Genomic DNA, 10,287 nt, shown 5'->3' on the forward strand with positions numbered 1-10,287 from the left:
CCAGAGTGGTAATGAAACAGTCTTATAAAAAGGGACTAAAAGTTTAATTGATTCATGGAAGAGTTTTTTAACATGCTCAAAACAATCTGTCTTGCAGTACATTACCCTAATCATTTGGTGGCAACAAACAGTCACCATAAAAAGGAAGTGATTCGATTACACCAGCCGACTAAAATGTTTTCATATTGCTGGAAGAAATGCCACGTTTCCTAATGAAGCATTAGGAAGGAAACAAGAAACATTTTTGACTAATGACAAATGCGGAAGAGGAAAATGTCTAAATTCTGAAAGTGCTTGTCTTTAAGGAATAAATACTGAGTCTTAGAGGGAAAAGGTGCTAGAAGAAAAAACCTGCTTGTCTCTCATGACGACAGACAGCTGTGTGAGTGCACCAAGGTACTCTGTGAAACAGGTAGCAATCCACCTCTAGACAAGCCAGCTCAGGTACCAGATTCTACCAATGCTGATACAGGGTCTCAGGCTAGCTGACATAAGTTGATTAAGTTAATGTGGGTTAATCAGGCAGCTCTTGTAGTTGTCTCACAGAGGCTGTTTATCAATACATATATGGTAGCGAGTTAACAGGTACTTCTAACTTAGCAGCTAGGATCTGTAGATCCTACCGGTTTGGGCTTCACTACTGGTGTGGGATGTGGTGGCATTGTGCATGTCCTATATTCCTTAGCCTGCATTGGGCTGTGTTGTGTAAAAAATAAAAATCTCTACTATTCATTAAAACACCTAAATTCATTACATTGCAGTCAGTCTATACAGAAACTTAAAATGTTGAGGAAATGCTTTTGCGGAGCACAACTGTGTAACTAAACTCTTTTCACAGGCATCTACGTCTCAGCGAACCATGATTTATTAGGGTTAAATACTTCAGAGTGCTACATTCTCCATTTATCAAATGAAGGGACAGATGCATAATCTTGAAAGCAACAATTGGCATTTCACATATGAAACTCCAAACAATGACAGCTAATTAATTATAGCTCATTTAAGCTGCAGAGTAAAACTGACTTCAGCTTTTACATTACACTTTCCTACAAAACAGATTTATTTTCCCCCAGACTTGTCGTGAGTGTGGGCTCTTCAGCTGGATGAGTCTTCAGATTGAGTCCTCAACATCTTTATGCGTTTTTCCAGCCTCTCCATCCATTCATTTCTGAGCCTAGGGACAGAAACATGGATCAGCTTGTCCCCATAATTTTACACGGAATAGATTTATACTTTTCATCTTTTTCACTGATGATATTCTTTAGTGCTCTTTCCCAATTGTCATGCAAATTTCCCTGCCCCTTTAGAGCTCTTTGCTGGATGGTACTTCAGGACAAGCTCTTAAATCCCAGTGAGGGATTACCTGAGCTTTGTTGTTCATCTCCATCTCCAGTGTGCCCTCTCTCGAGTTTGCCAGAGTGATTTGTCACCTGCACTGGAGATTGCCTGCTGCCATCTGCTGGGTCACATCACCCAGCACTTCCCCAGCCTCCCTCCTTCTCTGTCCTGCTCAGCTTGGAGAAACTGTACATCTTGAAGCTTCTGTTAGACATATAACAGGTAGCTTTCAGTAATATGTGGTTCTTTATTTTCTTTTTGATAGTATCTAGGTACCACAGAAAGACTTACTCAAGTAGAAAAGAGAGGAATTTCCCAGTTGAGGAGTGGCAACATTGAGATTAGGTTAGTCACAAATGGATAAAACCTGCTGGAGAATAATTCTAGCATTCCTTCATCCAGGGGTAGTAATGCAAGGCTGTCCTTGCTCTTAATTTTTCAAGTATCAATGCAAAGAGAATTGTGAGGAAGGCTTTGGGACATTGCTTTCTCACTGGATAACCTCAAGACAAAATATAATAAATAACAAAAGTACATATCTTTGCATATGTCTTCAAATAATGGAGATTTGATGTGAAGCAAAACTGTGCTGATCTTGCTGCAGACTGCTCTTTCTTACAGTGACTGATCAAGGGGAATGTGACTGAATAAGGTAGATATGGCTACAAATGGTGGTTGCCTCAGTCAGTATGTTTGGATCATTTGCTTTATAATGGATTTACCATGCACAAATTAAACAATCTTAAATAATTCAAACTATTTTTTTGTAAAAGCAAGACCACAGAGTAAGAATGTGGGCCAGTTACACATCTGTGCTTGCTTTGCTCTGAACAGAAGCCTTTATGTTCAAGACAAGACTGCAATGTTAATTGTCCTAGTAATTTCAGAAATTTCTGTGCTTTGAACTCATTTATGGAACCAAAGTGAATTATTCTCCTATCCTATGAAGTCATAGCTTAAACACATTAGCAATACATCCTAATTTGGGAAGTTTTATTATTTTCTATAAATCTAAATTACTTTCAGATTTCATTGCATGACTTAAGTATTGGTATTACTTTTTAAAGAAAAATAATTACAATGCAAACTCAAGTAAGCTTTCCAGATGCAGATTACCCACTTTGTCAGAGCACTTCTTCGCTGACGTTCTTTTTCATTTTGCAGATACTGAGTTTGTTGTTCAATGGTCTTTTCCCAGAAGTTCCTCAGGTCGCTGGTTTCACAACCCCGCACTTCATGACGCATGTATTGGCTATTCATTTTCTCTAAAGGAAAAATTTGAAACAACTGTATGACAAGTTACTGGTTCCTCATCTGTTTTCATGGCTGAAGCAGATTCTTGATGTTTTAGATTTTCAGCATAAGGGTCACACAGTCCTTTTTTTAGTAGGATCAGGATAACTGTTGGCATGACTCATTATTTAAGCTTTTCTTTCCTGGCTCTGACACTTGAGAATATGCTGTCTACAATGATCTGAATTCTTACTTTTGTACCTAAAATATCTTTACCTCCATCTGACTATGACGTTTACGCTCACAATCAGGACAGTGATCTTGTATTCTGTAATTTAGTAATTAGGATACTTTTTACTGTACTCACAAAGAGAAAAACAAGCAAAAAAAAAAATGGCCATATCAGATGGGATTTTTGGCCCCATTATTTTCATGTCTCGAAAATTTTAAAGTACCTATTGTTCTGATGATTTGCCTTTAATCATTCTGGCACCTAGCTTTATTTGGAAATGTAGAAAAGTTATATCTGTAAAAGTATGTACATAACTTCATAAGATTCTGAATTGCAAATCCCACGTTGTTTACTAATTATTTTCCCCTCTTCTTCAGATAGATTCAAATTCATTGAATATATTCTTGTATATGTGACAATTCTGTACTTTCAGCTTTAGTTAATGTCATCTTAAAATAAATTTTGGAGTGAATCTTATCCTAGGGAAAGAATATTTGCCTCAGGATGACTCTTTGTGGGTTAACAGTAAATTCCCTATATGCCATATTGCAGCCAGAAAATTGTATCATTACTTACAAAACTTCATTAAATATGAAATGAGTATATCCATGCTGTCTTTCAAATTGTTATGTGCTTTTGCATGAACATGCCATTACAATATTTTCCAGATAATTTAATTTTTTAACAAGTATTTAGGGCCCTCTCATGCATTGTTTGAATTCATGGAAATCATTTGTAATTTATTTTAATCAGAGCCATAGAGAGATAGTAAACAAGCCCCTCAAGACTAGCTTGGAAAAGCTTGAAGAAATTGCTGCCATTCCCCTGCCAGGCATCATAACAAAATACAAAACTGGGAACTGATAATCTTTACATAATTGGCTGTTTTGTGAAAAATTGACAGACACATTATAAAGATTCTGTGAGCAGAGGACAAAATCAACCCTTTTGAAGAGGTCCCCTTTTTGCTAGGATTTCCCTGTAACTCCCCTGTGGTTACCTGCAAAGACTTTGTGTGTCAGCTCATGGCCTCCAAATAATAGAAGCACAATGCTTGAGCCTGACTCTTGCAGAAAAGAATTACTAAGCATATTTTCTGGCCCTGAACAAGTTATAGCGGGATGTATAATTTTTGACATTAGTCTGTAATGTGAATTGCAAGTATTGCTGATCACCTACAGCTGTGCTAGGGGACAACCAATTTCAGGTCAAAAAGTTCCCTTAATACATGTGCATGTTTTCATAAAATTTGTGTATTCTATAAATATCCGCATGTATATCAATGCCAACCCAAATATTTCTTCCTAGGTGGCAGTTACTACCCTTTTAAACTTTTTGTGTACTAGGAGTAATCTTCAAAGGTATGAGAAAGATATGGTAAAAGCCATCTAAGTAAAACTAATGGACTTTCCACCCTAGGAATTAATCTCTAAGAATAATTATTTATGAAGTGCAGGAAGAAAAATTCCCCTATATACCTGGGGCTCCAACATAAACCGCCAGGAAAAGATGTCTTCAGGTTTCTTTATCAGAAGAGATAGCAAAGCATAATAGCTTCATCCTTCTGAATTATTATGAATTCCTGTCTAATACACTGTGGATGTATCTTTTATATATATATATATATATATATATATATATATATATATATATATGAGGGTAAATATCACTACTAAGGCAAAATTATGGAACTCGTTGCTATGAGGTATAATTGAGCCCAAGTGTATACTTCAGAATACACATATCCTTTACTGGTTTTTAATGTTATGCTTCCTGATTTGATTGTATGTGTTCTTGGTACTGGGTTTAATGCATTCTGTAGATGTGTCTTTCTAACACCTGCCCCCACAACAAAAAAAAACACAGAAAAAAATTTAAAGCCACTAAAAAGATATTCAGAAGTAGTTTCCACTGCTTTTCACTTTACATCTGGTGCTGGCAGTATTTAGAAGAATGTTAGAACTCTGTTGAGACTACAAAGTGTGTGTAATACTACACATTACAGCTTTGGAGGATTTTTTTTTTTTTTTTTTTTTTTTTTTTTTTTTTTGGGGGGGGGGGGGTCACCGGGCAAGGATTTTTTTTTTTTTTTTTTTTTGGGTGTGTGAGGTGTCCCAGAGACAGGAATTAGTACTTTTCTCTGTCTGTCATCTGTGTTATTTTCTTTGTGTGTGTTTGATCAAGCATACCATTATCAAAGTCACTCTTCTTTTCCAGCCTTTTGTATTGTCTTAAGATATGGATATCTTGGTGCCAAATTTTTTCTTCCTCAGTTCTTAATATGCTTTCTTTTCATTTCCCCTATGGCTGGAAAACTCTCAAATATGTATAAGTAGGATCAACGTTACTGAACACATCAGAAATTCTGCATCATTACTGATCCTTATATGTCATTGATAAACACAGTATGTAAATATGCCAGCATTTGCTTCTCTGAACTGTAGAATCACCTCATCCTAAATTGCCTTATAGTTTGAATTATCTGTTTGATCCTGTTCGTGGTGATTGTAAGAGCTGCACAATACCTCCACTGAAATAACTGACGTGGTTTCTTTTGCCTTTATGCATCATGTGCATAGATGTTTGAGTTCACCTCTGTCCTGCCATCCATTTTATAAACCATAAACTTTCAGTGCATGTGAGCAGTCAGGGATATCAGACTTAGTCTATCACTATTTCTCTAGCTCTCATATTTTTTTCTCCTACTTCAGCTGTTTTCAGAGGAGTGTAACAGGACTTAAGCCTGTATCATGACTCTGCAGCAGCAGTTATCACCTGGAAACAGTTTATTTCCATGCCTTGAAGCCTCATTCTGAGTAGTTAGGATAAGGGGCCTCATTTAATAGGGAAAGAGAAGAATGGAAAAGATTTCATGAAAGCAGTCTCCAAAGCAGCCTGAACAAATAATCTCAGTATGGTGCAACAGATGAGCAGAAATATACTATCAAAGCACACAGGCAGTTGTGATGCACTTTTATAGACCTTGAAGTTAGTTATGACTTAAACTGCCCTGCCACAGCTAGGGCTAAATAAGGTTTTTTAAGCATCTAGTGACAATCCCTCAAGAGAACAATAATGAGAGGCTCTTTCTGGTAATTTTCTCTGACAGAGGCGTGGTTGCAAGACAATGGACAAATGTAGATATTCTCAAATGAAAGGAATAACGTGATAACCTCTAGAAAGGCTTTATCCAACACATTATAACGATGACTACTTATTTTTAAATTTAATAATTTTAGAGCAGGTTGGTATTATCTAGCCTTAATTTGCTAAAGGAGGTCTTACAAAGGGAAACTGTGACATTAGTACTATTAGCTGGAGCTCAGAAATTATATTGGTAGAACAAAAGAGGGATGTAAGATCAGTTTGATATGACATCTCGACTTTTATGTAAAAGAAAAAAAATATCAATAGTTTGAGGTGAAAATTCACTGTTTCTGTGAGAAAATACTACCACCACCAGAAACACTTTTTCATGTAGAGAACTGGAAGTCAAAAGTTTCTTAGGCAGAAGAAAGAATGTACAGAAAAGTGTGGATTTTTTTCCTCCAGTAGAACACATTGTTATATGAAATGTAGTTTTAAAATTTATAAAACTTTTAATGAGACAGGAGAGCTATTTTTCCTCCTTCTTGTGTCTCTTACAAAGCACAGTCAGTCAGTGTTTTCAGGGTCTTATGCATTTCTTTAGAAATAATACAATATTTTATTGTTCTGACTTTAGTTGGATCATGCTTTGTGACTATGGTTATTATATATTAATTGAATTGTAAAAATTGAATTATGCATGTAAGAGACAATACTATCTATGCTAATGACACTGTTTGATGTAAAATCAATCAGAAATCTTTTTTGATTTTGGAAAAGAGGACTAGTAATCATATTCATGATTCCCCTCTTTTTCCTTGGGATCTAGGATATGTCATTTATCTTCTGCTTCTGTAGCTGGCAGTAATTCACATCTCAAAAGGCTCATAGATGCTTCCTTTTAGATCCTGCCTAGGGAAGCATGCTGGTTTCAAGTCTAACTTGGGTCTCCAGACTCTGGTTAAAACTCTTCAGAGGCAGAAGAGAGCACTTTAGTTTACTGCCCTGTACCCTTTGGTTTGTGTGGCATGTTGCACAGTGCAGTTTCTCTCATGAGTGCCACTCATGAGCAACTTGTGGGAGAGGTTTCTCACAGCTTGCTCTCACAGCTTCCTCTTCCTTTCTGCCTTGTTTATGAGCAGTTATGGGAGAAGATGAATCTGGAGAACCAGCCTGAGGATGGGGAAGGCTGCTATGGTCTTCTGGTGCATACAAGTCCTTAACTGTCCCAGTGCCTTCCAAAATTTCACTAGTGTATCTCACCAGCAAAGATGTGTGACTTTCCATGTGTACTGTAGGATTTTATTTTCATTTGCAGTTCGGCATTACTACCAATCTGTGCTTTTCCTTTGCAAACAGTATTGTCTGGAGTTTGCATGAAATGAGGGAATTGTAGGTACGGTATTTATTCTGTCACCAGTATTTCGTAGTTTGGCAGAGTTTGAAATATATGCTCTTACCAGAGTGTGTTCAGTCAGGGAGTTATTCTCTGGGTATAAATTTCAATCAATTTAATAGGATTTCTCCACATATTGGGAATTTTCTGTGTATGAAAATGACAACCATACTGACAGATGACTGAGCAATACAAGTAGGAGTTGCAGGTGTACATTTAGCAAATTATTTCTAACAGGTACATTAAACAGTTTTAATATTTGAAAATGTTTTCACTGAAGCACTGTGTAGCAATCTCTATTCAACCATTGTCCTTTCTCCTAATTCCCACAATCCTTTATTGCTCTTCTGTGAGAAGTGATGGATCTGAGTCTATTTTCTCTAATAAGGAGAATAGTTATTATTCAAATGCTTTGCAATTGTAGAAAATTTTGACAAACAAACATATTAAGACAAGGCTTGTGATAGCTATGTGGGTTTTGCATCTCATACTGCTACGGCATCTATATCAATGCCTTTGAATGCCATACACTATGTTTTATTCTGTCCTTCTCATCTAATGGGCTTCAGTTCTTTTCATCTGCTTTCACTTTTCTCTGGATATCAGACACCTGAGTGATGGAATTATCAAACTGGAGGGAACTGATTCTGTACCTTGATTTTCTGTACTAGAGGGCTCTGCAGCCCTCTGGCTGAAGACTAAAATTCTTAAAAGCTTTTGAACAAAACATTTGAGGAATCAATATTTTCATTTTCCTCTAGGTTACCCATTCATTTATAACTATCTTAGTTCTGCTCCCATGTCTGGTTTTTTATATTTTGCTACTTGCTGCATTCCTTTCTGCACTGTCTCTTCTTGATTCCATGAAAGGCCCCTTTGATTTTCCCTTCTCTGGCATCATGTCTATTGAGTTTCTCATCACATCCTCTTCACCTCCCATGCCAGCCTTCCTACGTAACCTGACTGATTTAGACCTGTGCTTTCAAACACCTTTCTGGCTGGTTTCCTCACCTCTGTTGTTCCATCTGGAAAATCTCTTTCCATTCTTGCTGGAGCTGCATTTGATAGAATGGTAAAGTAAGTTGAGTTGGAAGGGACGCACAAGGATCACAAGTCCGACTCCCAACCCTGCACTGCCCCAACCCCAGGAGTCATATCACTTGCCTGAGAAGACTGTCCCAATTTTTGAACTCTGTCAGGCTGGTGCTATGACGACTTCCCTGGGGATCCTGTTCCAGTCCCCAGACACCCTCTGTATGAAGAACCTTTTCCTGATAGCCAATTTAAACTTCTCCTGGCACAGCTTCATACCTTTCTCTTGTGTCCTGTCACTGGTCACAAGCGTGAAGAGATAAGTGTCTGTCCCTCCTTCTCCACTCATGAGGAAGTTGTCACTCATTGTGACTGCAATGAGTTCTATTCTCAGTCTCCTCCAGACCTAACAAATGAGGTGACCTCAGCTGCTTCTCATAAGGTTTCTCCTTCAGACCCTTCACCATCCTTGTTGCCCTCCTTTGGATGGTATTTAATAGTTTAATGTCTTTTTCACATTGTGATACCCGAAACTGCACTCATGCAGGTATTACTAAATGGTCCATGGATAACCTTTTCTTCACCCCTATACTACCCAGGTTTTTCTACTCCCTGCATCTGGCTCTCTGTGGCGGCTGCCTGCATTCCCATACATCCTGCCACCAGCACACACAAACAGGGCTGTGGTGGCAGTTGCATAGAGGTCAGCAATAAGCAAACAGGTATTCAGAAGTGACGTGCAACAAATAAATGTCCAGGTGCCTTTCCTGAACTTTCTATGTATTCATTTTACTCTTATTGACTTTTAATTTTCAGTGTCTAAGGCATATTTAAAGTGGCCGTAGTTTGCTCATGAGATCAAATGTTGTTTCTGATCATTAGATTTTCCCCACTGCTGGATACATTTGAAGCCTGCTCCTATGAACTACTGAATTCATAATATCAAGCATATAGGATAAATTAATAATTATTGGTCAAGGATCTTGAATGCACTTTGCTTTGTTGTTTGATTTTTGAGTACAGGAAGACTCAGTGTAGGATCAAAGAAGATAAATTTTGCCCAGAGCTCATGTCCTTTATTAGATCATCCAGTTCAGAGAAAACATGCAAGACAAACCTTTCCTCATTCATGAGAAGGTGTCTACCATTGAATCAAAATGCCTCAAGGCAACAGATTACAATTAAAAAGCCTTTGAGAGATGAGTGTAAGTGTTTGTGTGTGTGTGTGTGTGTAACCTTGGCTAGCATTAGCCCATCAGTTGAGAATGTACAGCCATATGTCTTGGTGTTTTATTCAGGATTGTGACATGGAAATTATCTATAAATATTTTTTCTGTATCAATGCTACTCAGCTTCCTTAGAATTCTGCTAAACTGGGCACTCTTCCCTGGCATTTTCCTCACACTCTCATCTTTCCTAGAATATACGTTTGTGAGAATTAAAGTTAGAGGACAAGCACATTTCTTGTTGACATTATTAGGGAAAACTCACTACAAAAAACAAATACTGTCTTACCTTTGGAGCAGGACTCTTCTTGCAAATAAATTCTCTGTGTGACACAAATGAGGAATATTATCACTGCAGCCGTGGCTTCTCCAGTGTCACAGGGCAGTAATGAAATGCATCCCTCGGTACTTTTTATTTGAAGTGTGGGTAACATAAATCCTTCATCATATCAAGGCTATTTTGAACAGAACCAACAGCGAGATAAGATCATTTAATGAACTTTGCAGCCCCCTGCCTGAGATGACCGTGAAACACAGGCCCCCTTGAGACCATGCATCCCTCCCACACTGGCAGATACCTCAAAGAGCATGACTTGGCAAGTGATGAGAATGTTCTTTAAAATGCCTGCTAGTGTTATCCATTTTAATAATCTTCCTATGAAGCTTGAAAAATTCCACACTACCGTCTTAGCTGTAATGGAGGCTGAAATGGTGTGACAAATCACACTCGGTTTTGCATTACA

The 10,287-nt window shown here is 37.7% G+C and overlaps 1 protein-coding gene across 1 annotated transcript; it reads right to left on the bottom strand.

Annotated features, from left to right (window-relative positions):
- Positions 1–322: 322 nt before the first annotated feature.
- LOC121336036 (protein FAM240B-like) lies at positions 323–9,909 on the bottom strand. The gene is made up of 3 exons (XM_041404695.1): positions 9,834–9,909; positions 2,459–2,603; positions 323–1,174 (listed from the first exon to the last, which is right to left on the bottom strand). Exons 2-3 carry the CDS (start codon positions 2,596–2,598, stop codon positions 1,096–1,098), a joined length of 219 nt encoding a protein of 72 aa, XP_041260629.1. The 5' UTR covers positions 2,599–2,603; positions 9,834–9,909; the 3' UTR covers positions 323–1,095.
- Positions 9,910–10,287: the final 378 nt, after the last annotated feature.

This window comes from Onychostruthus taczanowskii, unplaced genomic scaffold (genome assembly GCF_017590055.1).
Source record: "Onychostruthus taczanowskii isolate IOZ18803 unplaced genomic scaffold, ASM1759005v1 scaffold219, whole genome shotgun sequence".
Lineage (NCBI taxonomy): Eukaryota > Metazoa > Chordata > Aves > Passeriformes > Passeridae > Onychostruthus > Onychostruthus taczanowskii.